At 48.1% G+C, this 23,340-nt stretch overlaps 1 protein-coding gene across 1 annotated transcript; it reads left to right on the forward strand.

The window, feature by feature from the left end:
* Positions 1-325: 325 nt before the first annotated feature.
* LOC144161471 (uncharacterized) lies at positions 326-6,905 on the forward strand. The gene is made up of 3 exons (XM_077692124.1): positions 326-478; positions 1,621-1,662; positions 4,331-6,905. The coding sequence occupies exons 1-3, from the start codon at positions 436-438 to the stop codon at positions 6,700-6,702; spliced, it is 2,457 nt and encodes an 818-aa protein (XP_077548250.1). The 5' UTR covers positions 326-435; the 3' UTR covers positions 6,703-6,905.
* Positions 6,906-23,340: the final 16,435 nt, after the last annotated feature.

A 23,340-nucleotide genomic window follows, 5' to 3' on the forward strand; every position in this document is an offset into this window, starting at 1 on the left:
CCCATATTTTGTTTGTGCCCTAGGAATATTTTACAACGTTCAAAATTTTATCAAGCTGCGGAATTGAGACGTTCCCCAAAGTTTGATTCAACTACAGCGGTGAATTTCCAAGGCGCCCTCGTCTTGCTACCGGCAGAGAACCCCAACTTGTACAGTTCTTGAAACAATACACTTATATATAATTCTTTCTGGCTGCCTTCTAGGATGACCATCGGCATGTCTTTGAAACAATAGGCTGTCTGTTTTTTTCTCTCAGGGTCGACGAGAGATGTTGAGGACGTCATAGGGCTCAACACAAAAGCCGCTTCTGTGGAAAACATATATTCGTCTGCCAAAAATGTTTGTTTTATTGTGTCACGGATATAGTTCGTGTTCAGCCCGAGAGGAACGAGCCATCCACGCAGGCACAGCGCCAGTTCAGGCCGCGGTGTCAACATGGCTCTCCTGGAGCCAGCACGTGTTGCGGTTTTGATTCTAGGTGAGACTTTTCCTTTCCTCGCCCTTTGGACGACAATCTCAGTCAAACTTTTTCGCTCAATTTTTTTGCCACAGGTTTTGAAGAGCTTAAGTCCCAGTATTCCCAATATATTGCATCCTCTGGAAACGGACACTTGTAAATATAAAACAAAATCCGCAGCGAGAAAAAATTGCCTCATTTGAAAATGTTATGTTGTCATAAAAGGCGAAACCAAGCCAGGTTACGTTATCCTGTAAATAAAACAAATTCATGTATAGCGAAGCTATATGTTTATTTCAGAATAAAAATATTTGCCGTTGTGGAAATATTTCCTTACTGGTAGTCAGGGCTGATAAAAAAGTCGTTCTTGAATCTCTCGTTTGATGCCCAATGCCACGTGTGAATTTACTGGTGCCTCGGTGCCCACCATCCCGACTTTGGCTTATGTTTTGGCGGATGAATGTCGACTTATCTAGCCACTTTGTGATGAACCATAGATATCAAGTGAAATATCTTGTTTGATAGCATAATTTTGAGATAACAATTGACGCCCGCCGCGCATGGTTTGCAAGTGTTAGTAGGAATTGTAGCAGCGCAGGCGCATTTTTCCCCACAACTGCAACGCGAGTGGTGAAGCGCATAATTGCCGGACGACAAATACTTGTATTTTGGTAGGCAAAAACTTAAAGTGGGTGAGAAGATTTTTGAGCTTACTGCCTTATCAAAACCGGAAGGATTTTAAGCTTTTTTTTATTTACTGCTTCGCTCGGGACCAACTTGAAGGTAGCGAAATTGAACACACTTCAGTCAATTTTTGTTGTAAAAAGGAGAAACCTCCTGGAGGGAAGGGGGAGGCCTGTTGCTATTTGTTGTGCCTTTGAAACTCGCAGCTTAGTTCAATGTCACCCGACGTAGAGTTGTACCCATTTGCACAGTTACTTCTGTGCTATGTCCGACTGGCGTCAAATTTTTGCGAACAGGTCTGTCAGAACCATAACCTTTTTGCTCTGCCATATCAAAGTGTATGGCAACCTGGGCTGTAAGTCCTTGGAGGTACTCCACTCGTAATTTCTACTTTCGAAAACTTGTTTGCAAAACCTAAAACAGGATTGGTATTCGTACTGAGCGTTCCAAGATTTAATACTGTTTTTTTTTCTATTCAGGCATACTTATTGCCTCCAGCAATGTACACGGTGGGACAAAAGGTGCGTATATTTTCCAGTGCTTACTTGCTGGTTCTCAGCGTTTCCAACTGTAACTGCGTGATCAGGACTACTCTGCTTGGCTAAAATATTTTTAGAAGTAAAATTGCCTATAAAAACTGCTTTCTTAGTCGCGATAATTAAAAGTGCAAAAAAACTTGGTGACACATTACTACGTGGCGATTACATAAACACATTATCGCGACTAACAAGAAGAAATCATCAAAAAGGAATCCCTCAAGTAAATATGGTTACGAAAAATACCTGTCATTTAAACTGAATATACCGCTTGGTATTAGCGATAAGGTAATTAATAAATTACGGTGATACGACCAATTTCGCAAAACGAAGAATTACACGAATTCAGTGCGCCTAAAACTTAAACCCGCGCCAAAACAATACTGCCGAAGGCTGGGTGCAACCTATGAGCAGCTCTAGTAATTTGATGATTATTTCATTGATTGGTATTTCAAGCTCGATAAACAGCGGTCATCCTTTGTTTAAGGAGCACTGCGGCATAGTTTATTTCAGGTTCTCACTGGAGGCAGAATTCTGCTTGTGTTCCCATTTATATCTCAAGCCACAGTGGGGGCAGTTTAATCAGCCCCTTATTTGCTAAACTACTCGAAGAAACAATAGCTTATCCGCCTCGGTGGAGGGTCTGAAGGAACATACAAAGCCCAACAGGGTACTGTGTTGGGTGTATACTGTTAAGTGAGTAAGAACAATCTTTCGAGTTAGGCGAAGCTGTAAAGGATATTTGTCAGCTTTTCGCAGACAACAATTCCCCACGCTTTAGTGAGAATTCCCGTTGGAGTTTCTATGCGCAGATTGTGTACGTTAAATTTCACTTTCCATGATAAGTCATAAGAAAATGACTTATCATGAATCCTTTATCACACTCTGGTGTATAACATCCCCGCTCAACCAACTTAAGAAATGCAGTAAATTATTTACGTATTCGCTTCGAAAAAACACTGGAATGGCGAACTCAATAAAAACAATCTAACATTTCCCTCAAGAACTCGCTTAAACGTGTTTCTTCACTGCCAATAGCAGATTCATCGTTCAGAAAGCCAAATGGTAATTCTCACAATGCATACTGCGTCCAGGGTCCTTCGTGCACGCTTTCTTTAGGTCTCCGCAACACCTCTCAAATTTTTCCTAAATCACCCAACCTTTTCTTCTACTGTTGTCAAAACATTTTCCTTCTTTACAAGCTCTGGCGATTTTAATGAATATTTGGTGCAGGGCATAACATGCTTGTGCCACATCTAATTTCCAACAAAACTGATGGAAATAATTCGTCAGTGCATTGGTACAAAAGCTAAGGCAAACAAGACAAAAACACATAAAAGTACCGGATATTGCAATTTGGGACAGCAGCAAAAAACTAGCCAAACTGGGGTGCCAAGTTTTAAAGACGATAGTCTTTCTTGGGCTACCTAAACCCAGAAATTTTGGTCTGTCTGTATGTCTGTATGTCTGTCTGTCTGTGTGTATGTATGTCCGTCTGTCTGTCTGTGACTCGATTCAGCCACCCGGCCAAAGTAAAATAATGCCTGCGCAATAGTCTTATATAGTCACAGCTAAAGTGCCCGTCTAAGTCCGGTGTAATGTTCATACTTGTCAATATTGTTCAAGAACAACAAGACACTACGCATATATAAGACAACAAATTAATACAGAAGTGATATTTGCAGCGTTTTTTTATAAAAAATCGTACATGTCTAATTTTCGCGAGATTAAATACTTAATCAACTGAAGAAAAAAAATATCACTCCGCCGTCGCCTGCTGTCGCCCGCGCCATTAAGCTTCTGACGGCATTTGAAGAAATCAAGTGGCAAGAGTTACGAAAGGTTCCACTAGATAGGTTCCACGTTCTGCTTGGAACGCACGTGGACTAGGAAAACGTGGTTCTATAAATGTTGAAGTAGGGCGCCTCGATTCACACGCGTCTTCGCCGTACGGCAGCGTTAGCATCGAGACACCCGGTATGGAGCAGTGGAACGCGGGAAATTTAAAATGATTTAAGCAAACCTTTGGCGTCTTTACTTTGGGAGGAACGCGACGCAAGACGAACAACATGAGAGGTGAGCGGGAAAGCGAAGGGAGCCATGTACTTGGCAAAAGTCGATAAAGACTATCGTCTTTTGACGACATTTGCAACGAAAGGAGCAGATACGCGGCCAATTTTTTTGTTGCTTTCTTCTACCATATTGCGACGCTTGGAGACCCCGAAGTTGCTTGTAAAATGTCATCCCTTAGTCACTTGAATTTGAATTGGAGCCAAAACTTAGCGACACCATACTTTTCAAACGTATAGAGCAACAAACACATGGAATCACAGAAACGTACTGAGTAATAGTTCCGGGACATTTTGTGCAAGCTAAATAGTTTTAATTCGTGAAAAAGTGCCATACCTAAATCAAACAGAAATACAACGGGTACACCCGTACAGTTCGTTCTGTCACAGTTTTGGAGGTTTTTATTACTGCCAATGTATATTTTATCTCCTTTTATAACATGTTCCTCAGTGCCGGTGCTCACACAGTTTTTTTCTCCACGTAAACGCATGCAAACGTACCTAATTATCAGTGTTACTAATTTAACCAGGTAACCCACTACAATAGCCGTTCGATGGTACATAAATTGATGCGCCTTTTACAGGGGCAGCGCAGTCGCAGCCGCAGTCGCAGCCTGAGCAGTCAGGGCCATCCAGTGGAAGCAGCCCTTCCCAAACGGAATCGTTAAGGTCTGAGGGGGCCCGACCTCAAGTAGGTCGACAAGCGGAGCCTGGAGCGCAACCCCAAGGTCAACCTGGAGGGGCCCCTCAGACTCAGCCTGAAGGGCAGCCTCAGGAAGCACCTTTCGGTCCACGTTTGGGGCAACCTCGGAGACAGCCAACTTCCACCCGTGGGTCTCGTCGTCGGTCGCGGCCTCGTGGACAGCCACGCCGTCAGCAACCGTCTCAGCCCGGGGTATCGCCACCGTTTCAATTTCCTGGCCGTGGGCCTAGGAGGGGATGCATTGAACTCAAGCTCCTTGGTCTCGAGGGCATTCATCCAGGACACCTCGGTGCATTTCCAAGTGGCCGTAAGCTTCAACGCAGCGGGGTCGAGGGATCACGCGTATGGTCATGGCTGGGACGGAATCAAGGTCGTGGTCTGTGGGGTGGCACGCTCGGCTCTGATTTCTGGCTCAGCCCACTGCGAGCCTACTTATGGGGCCCGTGGCGCGTACTCAGAACCGGAGCCTGGGTAAACCGCAATGGGCAGCGCTTGTGGATCCCGTTGCCATTGTATGGTTTCGGGAGAACTGTCGACCTTTCCAACAGCGTCACCATCGATGACCGACTCACAAGCGGCATAGAGACCGGTTTCTCACGACGTTCTAGGAACGGACGCTGGGGAGACGGAGGCCTTGGAAGGGATTCGTGGAGCCCGAGTGGCGGTTTTGGTCAAGGTGGTAGATTAAGCGGCTTGAATCTGGGGAGCCTTTTAGGCCAGGGGATATCATGGGACCAAAACATGGGCTTTGGGCCAGGTGGTGACTTGGGCCAATGGGGCAGTTTTAATCAAGGAGGCGGGTTGGGACAAGAAGGACCATGGGGCCAACTTTGGGATTCTGATCAAAGAGGAGGCTTGAGCCAAGGGTTATCAGGAAGGCAAGGAGGATTGTGGGGACAAAACGGAGGTCCTGGTGGTTTTGGTGGTAGGTTTGGTGAAGGTAGCAGGTCGAGCCAAGGAAGCGGTACATGGGGCCAAGGAGGCTTGGGATTAGTCTTTGGTCGAGGAGGCGGCCTAGGCTTAGGAGGTGGAATGGGGCAAGGAAGCTTATGGGGCCAAAACAGGGGTTTGGGTGGTTTCGGTGGGGGTTTCGGTCAAGGTAGCAGGTCGAGCCAAGGAGGCGGTAGATGGGGCCAAGGAGGCTTAGGATTAGGCTTTGTCCAAGGAGGCGGTCCGGGCTTAGGAGGTGGATGGGGAGAAGGAAGCTCATGGGGCCAAAACGGGGGTTTGGGTGGTTTCGAGGGGGGTTTCAGTCAGGGTAGCAGGCAGAGCCAAGGAGGAGGTAGATGGGGCCTAGGAGGCTTAGGCTTGGGTCAAGGAGATGTGCTGGGTCTAGGAGGTGTATCGGGCCAAGGAGTATCATGGGGACGAAACGGAGGTTTTGGTCAAGGGGGTGGTTTCGGTCAGGGTGGCCGATGGAGCCTAGGGGGACGCAGTTGGAGCCAAGGAGGCGCAGGATTAAGCTTCGGTCAACCAGGCGGATCAAGCCTAGGGGGATTATTAAGCCAAGGGAGTGGTACACGGGGGCAAGGAAGTACCGGAATTGGCTTCGGTCAAGGAAGTGGGCCGGGTATAGCAGGAGGTTTGAGCCTAGGGGGAATATTTGGCCAAACGGACGGCTTTGGTCAAGAAGGTGTATTAAGCCTGGGTGGCAGATGGGGCCAAGGAAGCTTAGGGGCCGCAGGACAAGGAATTGGTAGTGTGTTTGGTGCAGGATGGGGTGGAAGAGGTACCTCGCCCTTTTCACGTCGACTGCGGCGAGGTGGCCGCAGTTGGAGTACTGGCTTGGGAAGTATTGGGGGCTCTGGTGACTCCAGCCTTTCGGCTAGCAGATTTGGAGGAGAATTCAGTTTTGGAAGCCAGAGACGGGGTCGTTTAGCTAGGTTGCCTGGAAGGTCAAGCCGTAGCAACCCATTTAGTGTCTGGGTTTCAAGGAGCGGAAGCGGAAGCGGCCAGTTTGGTAGACGTCCCGGTTCTCTCAGCGGCAGGTGGAGCTACGGTAGATCTTGGGGCAGTGGAAGTGGAGGGGGCGCGCCCTCCAGAAGTATCTGGGCGATGTCCCAATTACCTTTTTCGTCGCCTAGATTTGGTAGCCCGTATGGAGGGTGGTACATTTGGTCGCACTCCGGACCCCGGGGAAGGTCCATATGGACTCGGCTAAATACAGGTCCCTCGGGGCAGTTGGGATTAGGAAATGGCCAAAGTTCTTTCGGAGGCTCGAATCAGGGAGGACAAATCAGAATTCGGGAATAGCTTCGGCTCAAATAATGTTTGGTAACTCACATGACCTACAAGCATTTAATTTCAAGCCGAATAAAGTGAATATTGTGCTAAAGTAAAACATTTTTCTGACCAATAAAATGCAAAAGCTTTTACATCCCTGGCCCCCTGGGTTACTTCCTGCAGCTTTACACTTTCTCAATAAAATCAGCACTCGCTTACTCAAACATTCGAAAGCTTTGTTTTGTGTCTCTATATAGGAACTTCTTCCCCTTTTGGTACAGATGAAATATGATGAAATGAATTACCAAGCGTGATTGCACTTCAAACGTCGTTCTAACACAATTTCACCCATTATCCTAAGTGGAGGGGCTTGATAATGCCTCTCTTTGAAGATAAAACGCAACTCTCGGCGTAGTTGAAGCCTACACGACTGAATGTAGATATGACTAAGTTTGCTCAAACATACTTTCAATTACCGTATTTACCCGATTCTAACGCGCACTTTTTTTCCGAAAAAATAGGCCGAAAAATCGCATGCGCGTTAGAATCGGATACAAACCGAAACTGCCAAAACAGCGGAAATTTCGTCCCACCCATCGCCATCGCCATCTCAAGATGGCGCCAAAGCTTTTAGCAACGAGTTTTCCGACGCAGCAAGCCTAGCCGCCTAGACTTTTCTATCGGAGTTCACGCAAATCGTCAAATCGTTTCACTTGCGCGCTTGATAACAGCAATGGCAGTAGCGGCTACCACGCGTTTAAAACGAGCGGTCGGCTGAAGCGTCCACCTCTGGAGAAGCTCTCGGGATGGGCGTGCGAGGCGTGGGCCACGATCCCATAGACCATGGTTGAATGTTCGTTCAGAAGTGTGGCATCGCGAACGCGCTTGAAGGCACCGAGGCCGAGATGTTGTGGTCAGCGGAGAGCGACGAGGAGTGAGATGAGTGAGATTACTTCGGGAAATAAATCGCCCGTTTCTCTCGCATTCGTTTGTCTGGGTCCCAAAGTCCCGTGCGCGTTGCAATCGGAGGTGCAAGTTTTTTCGGTTTTTTTGCCAGGAAAATCGGGTGCGCGTTAGAATCGGGTAAATACGGTATTCCTTATCTCATAATGTTGTTTGATTCTATATTACTCTCAATGTTACTTGACTCTATAGTAATATAAACGAATCTAACACATTTTGCGGCTGACTATTTGCAGGTGTCTCATTGTTGGCCTATCGTAACTTCGACGTGCGAACACAAACTCTTTTAAGGCGGTGATAGTCACTGCAGTTAATGTTGAGTTCCAACACAAGGGGAGCTGTTGGTTGTAAAAAAATCAATTCTACCCCACCTTCATTATGCGAAAAAAACATTGTCTTCCCATCCTGTAAATGGTGAGAGACTTGATGGAAGGGTGAATTTTTTATTGAATAATTCCAAGTTTACGAACAGGTGCCAAATTCAGTGTATTTTTCATTAAAACTGGCTTTCCGCACCCTAAATATTGGTCTTGTGTCTCTATAATGCCCCTCTTAAACGTTTTATGTAGCAGGACGAAATATGGCATCTTCGAATTCACGCCTCATAGGCAACGTCAGCAACGTTGCTAAGGCACCTCTATCGTTCTTTAAAGGCAGCTTTAAGTCGTTCAGTGCGCCTCTGTCGTTCTCCCTCTTGACAGATGGACGTGACTCTGTAAAGCGACCCCAAACGTTTTTCGGCATGCTCAGTCTATTGCTCACTCAATAATAAATTGCTGGGTACTACAGCACTAGCCGTTAGCGAAGGGGTTTTTTTTATTTTTATTTTTAAGGGCTGTAAGTAAGTACACAGCTCTAACCCTATCACCAAAATAACTTGAGTTGGAAAGACGACAAAAATAATAACAAATGTCGCAATGACCACCACTACCCTTTCACGGCGGCTTCACTAATCTGCTGATGTGGCAAAAAGAAAACGAAAGCCTCAAAAAAAATGTCCGCGGTTCAAAGCGGATAAACCAAGTTTTCCAGCGTTAGCTATGTTTTTCTTGCTTGGTTTCGCTCCTCCTCGTTCTTCCTCCATGCCTGCTTCTGGGCGACACTTTTGTGGGAGCAACTACAGCATCTACAATTCACCCGCAGAACACACAGACACTGCTCGGTCCCGTGGGCGCTCTCGACGCGAACGTGCGGGAAACTTCAGAGAGCATTGCAACTGGGCGAATCGGTAGGTGTTCATAACTAATCTCAGCGCGAAAGACGGGACAGAGACAGAGGAACAAACAGCGCCTGTCCTGTGGTTATTCTTTTGTCTGTCCCGTCTTTCGCGCTGTGATTACTTATCAACTTCATAGAGTTTCATACTAACATATACCAGACGGAAATCTGACGCCGCTGTCTAGGGGATACGTGCTTTCGCGAGCGTTTCGTCATGTGCCGGGCAGGCACGTTTCACTTGTTCTTGGCATGGCTCATGAACAGACCAAAAAGTTACATCTGACTTCAAAAGATCAAAAATACTACTGTAAAAAAATATTTAAATTTGTTTGTGTTATTATAAAATTTAAGCTATAAAGAAATTTATTTGTCAATTATTATTTAGAAGCTTCATGCAAGATGAACAAAAAAATGCTACCCTTTTAGATGCGACGCTCAGAGCATCTCTTGTCGGCGGCCCTGTCCTTCCTCCGTGCGTCCGTTGTTGTCCGCGTGCGTCCGTTGTTGTCCGAAGCCACTCTCCCGCTCTCCTCTCTGATATCGAACACTCTCTCGCGAGGGGCATTGGATTGGATTCGATTGGCTCGGCTTGACTTGGTTTGGCTTGACTTGGATTGTATTTGGATTGGAATAAAGTGGATTGTGTTGGATTGTGTTGCGTCATAGCCGCGGCAGACGCACTGGCGCCGGCGCGTGCCCAGGGGCCCTATTCTCGACTGCACAAATTGCCGGCATTTCGCTCATGTTTTTTTTGCGTAAGCACGACGTAAGCAATCAGTGACGTTCTGCACCTATAGCTATCACGACATGCAGTTTAATTTGACGAGTCCCTCATTAAGATCGCTACCAAGGTATCAAATATTGTGCAAGAAAGATATAAAAAAATACTTGGCATGTACTATAAAAATTAAGACGGTAGCTGAGGCTGACAAGAAAAACACATTTCTGGAGGTCAAATTTGGCGTCAACACCACAAGGCGATCGAGTAACGTTGATCCAAAAGCGATCGAAAGGCGGATGTCGAGCTAAAGAACATCACACAATTTTTGACCGTATCTATTTATTTCTTTCAATCGCTTTTATTAACATAGCTGGGCTCTCTGCTTCAATGCAAGCTTTGTTGCATTATCACCTTCCCTGCCGCCACCGCCGCCACGCCATCGTCTGCTGCTATGTTACAAGTTTATGGCGTGATCACAGAAAAAGACGGCTGCGACCATCGCTTCTATGACACATAAGAGCAGCGAAGCGCTACGCGCGGACCGCACCGATGTCACTGATTCACTCATTCGTAAAGCTCGACTGCAATCAGCGCTGTAATGAACTAAATAGTCACTTTTCATTGTTATTTTTCTCTTGAGTTAGATCATGTGAACCAACAGCTTACTAGGACAAGTATGGACAAATGTCATGCATTGGGTTCTCTTTGTAATGGAGAGGCTTGTACTGCCCTCTTACGTTGCGGGTGCGCCAAACAAATAATTTTTATTTCATTGCCAAACATAAAAGCAAAATACCGCACGTTATTTGTATGTTCCATGATCGCTGACTTGGAAGCAGTTGAAACTATAATTTGTTTCGGTAGGAAACATGCTTTAAACAGCGCGCATGCGAAACTGCGCCTGCTGCAAATTGCCGCACATTTCGCGGCGCCGTAAGCCGGGGCAATATTGTGCCCTATTTTGCTTGTATTTTGCGACAAAAACAGCCGCCATTTTCAAGCTGTTACGTAGCATTACGTCACTTTTACGCAGGCTGAAGTTGCCAATGCATGACGTAATCGTTCCCGCCAACTGTTTAAATTACGTCACGCCTTCTCAGCCAATCACAGAGGGGGGGTGTATTACAAGCAGTATTGTTGTTGAATAGCAAAGACAGGCTTACGTTGTCATGTCCGCTGCATTTAGTCTGGTTTTTCATTGCCGGCCAAGAATTATGCGCCTTTAGTAACGAGAAATAAGACAAACTTTAGAACTGGTGTCCGTAGACGACATGAAACGTAAAAATGACGACAGCACCCACAACCGCTTTGTCAACCGGAAGCACGCGACCAAAATTGAAAGCCAATCAGAAAATACTTCCGGAAAATTGCCTCCATTGCCGACAATTTGTGCAGTCGAGAATAGGGCCCAGGTGAGAGCATGTGCGGCCCAGTGCGCTCTCACTCCGCCAGCGGGCGGCGCTGCGGCGGTGCTGCGCATGTGCAGTACTCTCTGTCTCCGCGGTCTCCTCTCCTTCGGGCGCGCTGCGCATGTAACCGGTGTTCCGCTCTCCGGCGGCCTTTCGGTCGACGGATGCTCCCCGCTTGCGCTTGAACCCCCCTCAGCGTCGCATCACACCAGGGTTCCCGCGAGGGGAGGTGGGCGTAATTTATTTGTTGATTTTGGCTTCGAGACAAAAACGAATCCCTGTGGCTAGCCAAGCGAGTGGCGAGGAACGTCTGTACATGCAATGGCGGTATGGTATACTAGAAAAACCGAAGTGGGTTCAGCAGCCGACGCACTCCATGCGCAGGCGTGAAGCGGCGAGTGCAGAGCGGTTTCGGATGTATGCGGTGGCGCGCCGGTAGCGTGGGCTGTAGGTATGGTGGCTACTACTGTCACTAAATAAGCTACGCGTAAAAGTACCGCCACCTCGTGCCGCCGTGGTTCCCAGCCACCCCCTCCGGCTAAGAATGCACCCAGTGACCAGCGACCATCGTCTCAGGTGAGCTGGGCAGCAGTAGCCTCCCTTTGCCATGAGCAGCCTTTCCGTTCCCCTGCTTTGCCCGTCCGTCATACCTTGTATAACCCACCCCCTCCACCACCCCCTCCTAGATCGGAACTGGCCTACCTTCGTACCTTGCTTGAGAGTGTGGTCGCCACTCAGCGTCAGCTTCAGGCCGATGTAAAACAACTGCAACAGGCCATCCGTACTCCTCCTCCCTCCCAATGCTCCTCTCAACTCGCTGCTCCCGGTGTAATTAGCGCATCCCAGCCTACCCTCCCACCCCCTCTAAACGTCGATCTGGTGACACCACCACTGAAACCTACTCAACGGTTTCCGATCTTCAGGCTCTTGAGGGAAAATTTGTTGCTGCCAACACTGTCCGTTGTAAGGAGCTTACTGCGCTCGCCAGTCAATTCGCGGACATTAAAGCATCCGTTGCCACCACCCAAAATATGATTGCCACACTGAACACGCAGTTAGCCAATGTCCTTCCCAAAGGCGTACCTGTCCGCACCAAAACTGCAGCCCCAGGCCCTACGCGTCACACTCCGTACACCCGCATTCCAGTCACCTTAGTTTCCGTTAATAATTGCGACTCTTGTACAGTCTCATCCTCCCCGGCTACCCCCTCGCTCTCCAAGCCCGTTTAGGGTCTGGCAATGGAATTGCCACGGTTTTCGGTCGAAGCGCGGCAATCTCCAACAGCATCTTAATCACCTACGCCACCGATCCCTCCCAACCCCTGACGTGATTACCCTGCAAGAGACAGAGGCACCTGCAAAGTTTATTTATTTATTTATATACCTTAAAAGCCCAGAGGGCATTACATAAGGGGGGATACAAAAAAAATCGCGCCAATCCACCCCGTGAATGTGGTTGAAAAGCAAAGCTGTAAACGGAACCCAGTACGATTACCCATGCGACGTCACTTAAATTCACTCACATCGTTCTACAAATAGCAAAACCAGAGAGAAGTGAAATGTACTTAACCACACCATTTATTACTTCAAAGAGATATTCTTGTTAAGGTTAAATCAATGCTTAAAGCATGAACGGTGTTTCGTTGAGTTGTATTGGTGTAGCACAAGGGTGTAAACTTTTTTTATAAAATTAAAGTAAGCTCCAACCCGGCGTTTGACGATCTGTCGTCTCCGTCTCTGCGCCGCGTACGGAGGCGACGAGATTTGCGGCAGACAAGGAGGAGGAGGAAGAAAGAGGAAGAGTGCAGCCTTGAGGAGTGATTCCTTCTTCTGTGGGGCCCATATGCAGTCCGCGCGGCCTGGGTTCTGTCTATCCGCTGAAGCTGAGTAGGTAGAGAGGGCCTGGACAGCAGCATCTCCCATTGCTCTTGGTGGGTAGTTGACTGAAACAGAGGAGGGTGTTCAGGGCTAAAGTCGCACATCCCGATTACGGGGCGGAGTGTTCCTACTTCTGAGCAAAATTTACATTCAGCGTCGTAGCGATTCGGATACATTAAGTGAAGACGCGTAGGCTGTGGGAAGAAGCCCGGATTGTATGAGCCGTAGGGTAGTTTGTTGTTCTCTGGAAAGGTCAGGGTAAGGCGAAAGTACGGTCTATCTCAGAAGGCGATAATGCTGGGTTATCTCCCTGAACGTGACAAGCGGGTGACTGTCCTCGTGCAGCTCCATAGCACGGGAGGTAAAAGCGCAGGCTTGTTGGGTGGGCGTATTTGTTGCCCTCCATTGAAACGTGAGGGGGGTCCAGATAAGCTGAATGGAACCGTTTGGGGAGTGGTTTTTTAGCAAGCGCAGTGCAGATCAGGACACCCAACCCTACTGGTCATTCCAGTAGGCTTGCTAGCAATCGATGACTACCCTCCAAACCCCTGGTTGAGCGAGAGCCAAGGTGATGGCTGCCTCTCCTGCTGCCGTCATTTCTTGGGTCCTAAGCGATGTACACGCAAGGAGGTTGGTTCTGGAGGTAGCCACGATGGTGGCGTATTGCTGCCCTCGATGTTTGGAGGCGTCTGTGTAAATAACTGCATGATCCCCACCGAGGGTGGTGTTTAGCGCTTGAGCCCGTGCTTTTCGGCGACCCTCGTCATGTGAGGGGTTCATATTTCTAAGCAAAGGGAGCATGTTTAGTTTTAGTCGCCAGGAGTACGTCAAGCGGAGTGACATTCCGAACCAGCCAATCTGGTGAAGCATGCGGTTACCCATCGCAGTTCTGAGTCGGACCTTCTGGTTAGAAAGATGGCCTTCTAGCAGCTCTTCCACCGTGTTGTGCAGCCCCGTGCTAAGCAGCCTCTGTGTGGACGCACTCATGAGAAGACCAATGGCCTGCTCGACCGCCTTTCTAATCATTATATAAAGCATCTCTATGTCTTCCTTGTCGAGAAGAAGACAGGGGGTTGACGTAAGTAACTCTCGAGAAGACAAAAGCTTCAATTGATCGAAAGGTACCGGATTCCTTTAGTCCTCGCTTCTTAGTTGCAACTCGCCTGATCATTTGCATGATTTGATTAATGCTGTTTTTGAGGCGCTGCAAGCAGACGTCACTCTTGGTGTCAGCCTCGAGATGTAGGCCCAGGATCTTGATGCTGGGACTTTGAGTGATGGCCTGGCTATCAAGGAGTATTTTGATGTATTCCTTAGTTTGGCGTGAGGGCGGACGACAAGGAGCTGTGATTGTTTACGTGAACACTGGAGGCCACAGGCTTTAGCACACTGGCGTAGTAGAAGTGGGCTGCCATGAATTGGTGTGAGCTTCCTTTTTTTTTTGTAAGTCTTAGCACATGAGCAAGGTGCGCACAGGGCCGCTAGACGGGCGTGAGTGGTCGCGTGAATTCACGCGGCATTCAGCGAGAACACAGGGGGTAAACCCGCAGATGTGCTTGGTGAGTACACCACCTGTCTTCCCAGTCTGCGCGTGGGCTCGTAGCTAAATCGGTAAGACAACAAGCTCTCGCTTTGTTAATGTATTAGTTCCAGGTTCGATTCCCGGCGGTGCCAGTAGATTCTTTTATTTGTTCTCTGGAGTTTTCTGGTGACACCAACGGTCGCGAAAGAACCCTTGGGGGGTAGAGGTAAAAAGCTTTGCTTTAAAAGGCTCTGTACGCGAATATCGGCGATGTCAAAGATCGTCGAGCATCTTGCCGGTAGTCGATGGGGCAGTGACTGCCGCTCCATGATACTACTCAGTAAAGCCTATATCGACGGTGTACTGCGCTATAGTCTCACCGTCCTCCGAAATCTGTCACCCACAAGCAGAATACAGCTAGATGCGCCAAGAAACAATTGCCTTCGTATCTTTCTCGGAATTCCTGGAGGGTCGTCGTGCTTGGGTACTGTCGCTGAATCTGGCTGTCTGCCATTGGACGTGATTAGGCTCCAAGAAACCGTGCGGATACATCTGCGACATTGGATGTATGGCGAAACCCATACAATAACGCGCATGATAGAAAATGGCAACTCAAGATTTCGTCGAACATTGAAGACATTGCATCTTTCCATTCTCTCCCAGGCACCAAATTCAATGCCGTCTTATTTCCCGCCCTGGGCCTTTTCGCCCTTTCAAATTAGATGCACCATCCGGGAATCGGCTCTAAAAAGAATATGCCTCCAAGAGGCTGGTTACAGTTGACACTCGGCCACATTATCCGGCAATACTCAGGCAGAAACCAAATTTTTACAGACGGCTCATGTATATGCTTGATCGCACTTCCTCTGGGATTTTTATCTCGTCCACTGGACAGATGTTTTCTCACCGCCTTGAGCGGGCAACGTCATCAATGTGAGCTGAGCTTCACGCCGTCAAGGAAGCCATCCCGTACATTCTCCGCCAAACGCCGGGGCAATGGACCATCTTCACCGATTCCAAGGCCGCCCTCCAAAGTCTACTGCTTAACGACTGCTTCAGCATTCACGAACACGCCTCTCGTGAAATAACTTACTGGCACCACTTAGCCAGAGACACTGGGCACCAAGTGACATTTCAGTGGCTTCCGGGCCACTGTGGAACGGTGTTCCAGGGAACGAGAAGGCAGATGACGCAGCTTGCAGGGGCCTTCAAATGCATAATATGAGACAGGTCTTCTTCACCAAGCATGATGCCTCAGCTATGACGAAGGCCCTTGTTTTAATGGAGCGGAACCGGATCTGGTCTTTTCCAGAGCACCATTATGCCTCTTCGCACTACGTAGACCTCGAGCTCAGGATTAAGCTGCTAGAGCGATTTTCGCGCAGACTAGACACTTTATACCACCGATTACGCCTCAATGAACCTCTTACCAAAAAAAACCTGTTTCGACTCGGTACAACGTCGATTCCTTACTGTGACAACAGTGGATCGCCGGAACCCAGAGAACACGTACTGTTAGAGTGCCCCGCTTACATGCTCGCAAGGGGCCTTTTCAAGCAGGAGATCGAGCACCTACGCCCATGACCAATCAGATTAACAGTACTCCGCGGTCCATGGCCCTGCGCTTCAGCTACACGCAAAGAAGTAGCGGCGTTATCTTAATACCTGGACGAGATTGGCGCCACTGAACTGATTCAAAATACCACTGACACCATGATGTTCATCGAGCTGTTCCCACAAACTCCACGATGTCTGCATTTTTTACTTCTGTTCTCCACTTTCCTCTGCCCTGCTATCTATTGGCCCTTTTCTACCCTCCCCCACCCATTCAACCGCCGAGTAGCATGTCAGTGTTGAGATTCTGGCAAACCTCTCGGCTTTCTTCTTTAATAAAGAGCTTTCCCTCTCTCTCTCTTCCCGTGGCTGTCTTCCTTCCAACGTAAGTGAGAGCAAGTGAAGCCGCTAATGTAACGGTCGACTATCATTTGGCCATTCAGTGAAGGTATGTCGGTATTTTGATGCGGAACACTTTTAGCTGATTTAAAAAAACATAAAAACCACATGCAAGCTTATCTATTAACGCAATTCATGTGGCCTACAATGTTCTCCACAAAAATCCCCTCTCCACATTTTTACAAGCCAGGGACTCCACCAGAGGTCACCCACTGTCCGCATCCATATGGAGGGCCACACCATAGTACCTTCCTTGCATATCAAGATCTATAGCGTGATCTTTAAAGCCGATCGTACAAGTTACCTTCTAATGAAAAGTCTGAAACATACCCTGGACCACATCAGACACATGATCCGGTGTGCAAGGGTAATACGTGAGGCCGACATTCTTCGACTCGTCCAAGCATTCATTATCTCTAGAATTGCATACGCCCCACTCTGTGCGCCTCTCACCAAGTCCTAAACCAAAATGGATCGTATTATCAGGAAATCCTACACTTACTGTAAGCAAGGCGACCTACAAACTATTAAAGCTAAGCCTGCACAGCATGGCCGACAAGCTTAATACAAGTCTATCTTTCGAACTAAAGATTGAGGTTGGCAGTCATGAGCACAGGGAAGATTCTCCTCTCTAGTCTGGAACTCACAACCCGTCTAGAGTGCACCTACAAAGGCTAAAGGAACGAACCAACCACCTTATAGACGGACGCAGCTTCCTATACATAGCTTGCAATGACGTCACTGTAGCGGTCATCTTGGAGCACCGCTTGCACGGTGGAAGGCCGTGAACTTATCTCCCCCTCCGATCTCGAGCAGCACTAGGAAAGCAGAGAGCTGCACTCTAGAAAGGGCTGTGGGGACGTCACATGCAAGCTATGTATACCGGCATAAGAGCCATGGCAGGCGGGGTCGTCCAGCACAATAAGCCTGCCCCCAGCGTAACACTACCTAGATACGACATCTTACAAGTGGCGCAAGTGGCTGTCGCTCTCGCCATAGCGAGAACTAAAGTAAAAGTTAAAGATTCGCAGCAAGCCTGCCGTAATTTCTCGGGGGGGGGGGGGGGGCGAAATCACAGCACAACACACCAAATCAGCTGCCAACGTCCACCTGTCAGATACATCATGATGATAATGGCACCCGCCCACTCTATCGGGTGGACTGATATCGTTGATCCAATATCACGAGATAACACAGTACTATAAGTTAGGACGTATCACCTAAACGTCACCACATCAACACCTAATGAAGCAAGAGCAACGGCAGCTCAGTGCTCTCCAGACAAATACCTTCCGTAACCCCACTAAGGGCCATACATTGCACCGCACCGCGTATTTCCCCTCTATGCCGCTCAGCCCCCGCGACGCTCTTCTGTATGGTAGGGGGCTTCGACCACGCCTCACTACATTCGCACGATCCCTCGCGTTCTTCCAAGCTTTGGGAGCGAACTCTGACCAGCTCCGACTTCAATGATGTTGGGGGCTGCTGAGACTGGAACAACTCAGTCTTCGACTATGAACTTTCTCCGTCCCAATTCGTTTTCTAAATAAACATGTTTAGTCTATCTTCCTCTCTCTAATAAAGAGCCTTTAATAACTCACTCAACTGCATAACGGCCGCAAATGACGTTTTCACCAAAATAAAACGAAAATATTGACAACTAACTCGTTATCCACATCATCTTCTACACGTGATATTGCACTGGTTGGCTGCTTGTTTTAGTGATCCAACCAACCAGGGAGGCCAGCCTGTCGGCGAAAGGCAGCGCCACGCCCGCCACACGCCACTTCACGCCCCACCGGAAGGCTGCGCCTTTCTTGGAAGGTTCGCAGCAGCATCTGGCATTGATCTGCCTAGCGAAGGCCAAGGTGCTTGCATCTTCACCCGTGCAGCAACCATCTGATCCTCGCGACAATGAAGCTGATGCCACCACAGCTCCTTTCGGGTGCCTGGAAGCGCGTCATCTATTCCGTGTTTTGTTCTGGAGATGAAATCTTATGCGGCGCTGGCAGCAAGGCAAGGCCCGGTTACCATGTGCTGCTCCTGCTCCCCCGTCATCGACGATCCTGGGGCCATCTGCTGGACTGGTACACGGTGGTACGGGCCTCGCCTTCGAGACAACGCCCACTAAGTGTGCCCCAGCTCAGTTCCCCTTCGACCTCTATTACGGTGCAAAACGCCTTACAACAGTGTCACCTGCTTCTATGACATCGACTACATCCATCGTCACTTCGGGACTCATCATTCCCTTGGCGGGGCATAGTGCCTAATGACCTGCTGTGCGAGTCGAACGTTTGACAGGAATACCTCAGTTCACCCTGAAGCTGGGCTCGGCGCGCCAAAATTAAAGTAGTTATTCGTGAATTTTATTTCACAAGCTAATACAAGTGAATCTGACTCACTTGGAGAACCCTGTCTCTCTTGCTTTACGCAAAGCAGGGTGCTTCGCTTTGACTTGCCCTCATTAATATTCGCGTGTGCCCTGTATTAAAGACAATAGTCCTTCTTGGTCTACTCAAACGTAGAAATTTTGCTTCGTCGGTATGTCAGCCTGCCTGTATTTGACTCTATTCAGCAACCCGGCGAAAGTGAAACAAACTGCACAATAGTCTAATATACCCACAGCCAAATCTAAACGTCTAAGTATTGTGTAATGTTCATACTAGTCAATATTGTTGAACAAGAACAAGACATCACGCATATATAAGGACGAAAATCAATACATGAGTAATACTTGCAGTGTTCCTATATTTACTTATATTTACTTATATTTACTTATCCTATATATTTACGGATCCTTGGTTTTTGTGATAGCAAGTAAAATACTACATCAGCTGCAGAAAACCGTCGCCTGCTGTTGCCCACGCTACCTGGCGGCAGTTAGAAAAGTCAAGCGACAACAGCAACAAATGGTGGCACTAGATAGCTTCCACGTTCCGCTTGGAAGGCTCATGCAGTAGGGCAACCTGGTTCTCTAAGCGTTGTAGTAGGATGCCTGTATTCACGCGCGTCTCAGCCGTACGGCAGCGCTGGCATGGAGGCACCCGACTTGGAGCAGTGGGACGGCGTAAATTTCGATTTACTTGAGCAAACCTCTAGCGTATTATCTTGGGAGGAACGAGACGGGAGGGGAACAGCATGAGAGGTGAGCGGTAAAGATAAGTGAGACATTTACTTGCCAGGGGCACCAGTCGACTATCGTCTTTCGTCGACATTTGCAACGCAAGGAGGAGACACGTGGCCAATTTTTCAGCCGATCGTCATTTTTTTAAGTCCTACAGTTCTTGTCTTACGCCAGTTATCCAGAAAATACGAGAATAGCACGAATAAATATTAGTTTGCATCTTCAAGGAGGCTAGCGTGGTCGCGCCAGCTAGGGCGCCGTTTTTAATCTGCGGTTTTCCTACCCATAGTAGCGAAATTATTGAGCTACCGAAACCAATAAAATCTCAGAAACGTTCGCAGCAACTACCCAGAGCTGTGAAACCAAAACCGAAACAGGTGCCCTTTAATAAACGAATTTGTTGACCCACACGTTTGTGTGAGCTGGGCCGTAAATAGTTATGGTATCCGTCTCCAACCCAGCTCCATTCTATGCACAGTAGCCCAAACCAATTTCCTCATGAGGGTACGTGCTTCACTCGTTATCCGCATAATCTTCTACATGGGTATTGTACTGGTTGGATGATTTTTCTAGTGACACAACCAACCAGTGGGGCCAGCGTGTCCGCGCAAGGCAGCGCCACGCCCGCCACGCGCCACTCCACGCCCCACCGGAAGGCTGCGCCTTTCTTCGAAGGTTCGCAGCAGCATGGGGCATCGATCTGCCTCGCGGAGGCTAAGGTGCCTGCATCCTCCCCCGCGCACCACCCATCACATCCTCGCGACAACGAAGATGAGGCCGCCACAGCTCCTTTCGGGTGCCTGGAAGTGCGTCATTTGTACCGTGCTTTGTTCTGGAGATGCCATTTCATGCGGCGCTGGCTGCAAGAAAAGGCCCGGTGTACCAAGTGCAGCTCCTGCTCCCCCGTCGTCGACGGTCGTGGGGCCATCTTATGAACTGGTACCCGGCGGTACACGCCTCGCTTTCGGGATTACGCTCACGGAGTGTGAATCAGCACAGTTCCCCTTCGATCTCTATGACGGTGCAAAACGTCCTAGAACAGCGTCACCTGCTTCTATGACGTCGACTACAGCCATCGTCACTTCGGGACTCATCATGCGCTTGGCAGGGAATACTGCTTAATGACCTGCTGTGCGAGCCGAACATTTGGCAGAAATACCTCAGGTCAGCCTGAAGCTGGGCTCCGCGTGGCGAAATCAAAGTAGTTGTTCGTGAATTTCAGTTCTCAAGCTAATTAAAGGAATCTGATCACATTCGCTTCGAGCACCCTGTCTCTCTTGCTTTACGCGAAGCAGGGCACTTCGCTTCGACTTACCCTCCTTATTGTTCGTACGTGCGCTGTATTAAAGACGATAGTGCTTCTTGAGCTACTTAAACGCAGACATTTTGGTCTGTCTGTCTGTCTGTCTGTCTGTCTGTCTGTCTGTCTGTCTGACTCGGTTCAGCAACCCGGCGAAAGCGAATCAAACTGTGCAATAGTCTTATATACCCACAGCCAAATCTGAACGTCTAAGTGTGGTGTTAATGTTCATACTTGTTAACATTGTTGAACACGAACAAGACATTACGCAAATATAAGGATGAAAATCAATACATGAGTAATATTGGAAGTGTTCTTTTACTTAAAATTCACAGATGCTTCGTTATTGCGATAGCAAATAAAATACTACATCAACTGCAGAAAACCGTCGCCTGCTGTTGCCCGCGCTACAAATCTCAACATTTTGGGGTCAACAATGCAAGCAGTGAGGTCATAAATAAGGTAGCGAAAACCTAGTAATGAGTTTGCTAACTTCACGCCCGCATTGGGTGCAGTCGATAGCTCCAATAAACATCTGTGACTTGATTCGTTAACTTTATTTGTCTTAAAGGAGCCATGAATACAAAATACAAGTTGGGTTTGTTAGAAATACTGCTTAGTCCCGATAACAATGGTACCAATACCATCGCAATCTTCGAACAAATAACGGAGATATTAAAGAAAACGTGTGAAGCAGTCGCGACCACCTAGGCAATTTCCCGCACCTTTTCTATGACGTCACGGAAAATTGTTTGTGCGATTGGCGGCCGCCTAACTTACCTGTCGTGACGACACATGACTGGACGTCTGTAATGGGGCCTCTAGTTGCATTTGACCGCATCACTTGAATGCTAACGTGCAGTTGACGCACTGAAAATTGTTTTATTGTTGGCCCGTATGACGTCATTCTTGCACATAACACGTCACTGTGGCGCAAAATTTGAAAGTTTTTAATAGTTCTTGCTCTTTTTCGTTAAAAAAAATATCTTTTGTGCTGTAATGGGGCTGAGTGAGATACTGAGTCCTAGTTCTTTCAAATTAAACGAAGTTGTATTTTCTCTTCATGGATCCCTTAAAGCGTACGTGGAAGACACTTTCTTTTTTCACAGTACGTAGAGCATATGGCCCGGCAAAGCACAGATCGGGCATTCTTCTCCGGCTATAATTTTCTTTTATGACGATGAAGACTATTTACAGAGTTATGGTACATCAGAAGCGCACTTCTTTTTTACTGTCTCCCATGTGGCTCTATTAATCTCGAAGCTGCAGCAGCGCCGGCTCCAGACGGTGCTCAAGTTTGGCGCCCCATTGGTGAGCGGGGACGGCACAGCATTTCCAGTTTAAGCGTCTACTAAAACAGGGTTATTGTGCATCCGTGATGAACCTAACAGTTTCGCCTGTTACAGAAAACCTCCGCAATTAGTTCTAGCGCTATTGCCTGTAAGCAGTGTTTCTTAAATTAAGCAGCATTTCGCAACGTCACAGAAAACGAGAAAAACGGATTCCTTTTCGGGAGTTTGTATTGGTTTTTGCTGTGGTCCGCTTCGCTCCAGTGCTGTTTGAACTGAGTACTGAAATTCATCAGTTCAGCAGCATTCACGCAGTAAATTCCGGTTCAAGCAAGTCTGAACTGCTTACGCGTGAATTATTATTTGCTCGAGCCCAGAACCCTCGACTTCCAACAGGTGTCCAAGCGTTTACATACCGAGCAAAGAATTGGGGCTTACATATCGCTAATAATTCTCCCTCCTCATGCACAGCTAACAAGTGACTACACAAGGATTATGCTAACTTTTCCTCATTTGAAATCTTGTGATTGCATGCTGGCTACTTTATGCCGATTTCCTGGAGCTTTTTGTGTGTGCGTATTCGGCGTGTGTGTATTTACAGAGGTAATAGTTTGAAACGTATGATTAAATAGAATATTGGCTTGAAATGTTCTGCTTACTATCAATGCTCTAGGCCCCGGGGTAATGCAACCGTTGAGTTTCAAAGAATGGGCTCGTTGATATTAGTAGCATGCTGCGAATGAAAACATTAAAGCCGCCGCCAACAGCTGTTTGCTTATCTCAGGATATGAAGTGCGCCTAGTTTGACGTTTACTTCTTTTCATTCAATATACCCTCGTCATGACATAGTTGCTACGACCACCAACAGAGTGACCTGTGGACGACTTACGAGGCTGCACATCTTTCTTGTGAATCCAATTCCCGACGCTACCGTGCAAGCTATGGAGAAATGACACTTTATTGTTTATCGCAGAAGGGGTGTGTCCGGTGCTTCTACGCATCAACTGGCGAGGGCCGTGGGACGAGCAGCGCACAAATGAAACGCACGTGTCGCGCGGCGCCTTGAAACGCCGTGCATTCCGAGGAAGGTCGCGTTTGCTCACGCCGTATCCGCTAATGACTACCACATGGGGTTGGACCCCCACGAAGGACTCGCTTTTCCCTCTTCCCTGGCCCCCAGCGGCAAGTAGAGGGGGACGATGAACAGAGAGACGCGGTCCGAGTGCAGGAGAGCTCGGCCCGTCGTCTGCGTGCTCCGCGCGAGTACTGTTTTTTAGTCGCCCGCCGGGCTG

The sequence above is a fragment of the Haemaphysalis longicornis genome, unplaced genomic scaffold (genome assembly GCF_048455015.1).
Source record: "Haemaphysalis longicornis isolate Haplotype H1 unplaced genomic scaffold, Haemaphysalis longicornis Haplotype H1 scaffold_115, whole genome shotgun sequence".
NCBI classification, from domain to species: Eukaryota; Metazoa; Arthropoda; class Arachnida; order Ixodida; family Ixodidae; genus Haemaphysalis; species Haemaphysalis longicornis.

Coding starts and splice junctions, on each gene's coding strand:
- LOC144161471 (XM_077692124.1), top strand. CDS start 436: ATGGCTCTCCTGGAGCCAGCACGTGTTGCGGTTTTGATTCTAG. Junction 479..1,620: donor TGTTGCGGTTTTGATTCTAG/GTGAGACTTTTC, acceptor TTTTCTATTCAG/GCATACTTATTGCCTCCAGC. Junction 1,663..4,330: donor TGTACACGGTGGGACAAAAG/GTGCGTATATTT, acceptor CGCCTTTTACAG/GGGCAGCGCAGTCGCAGCCG.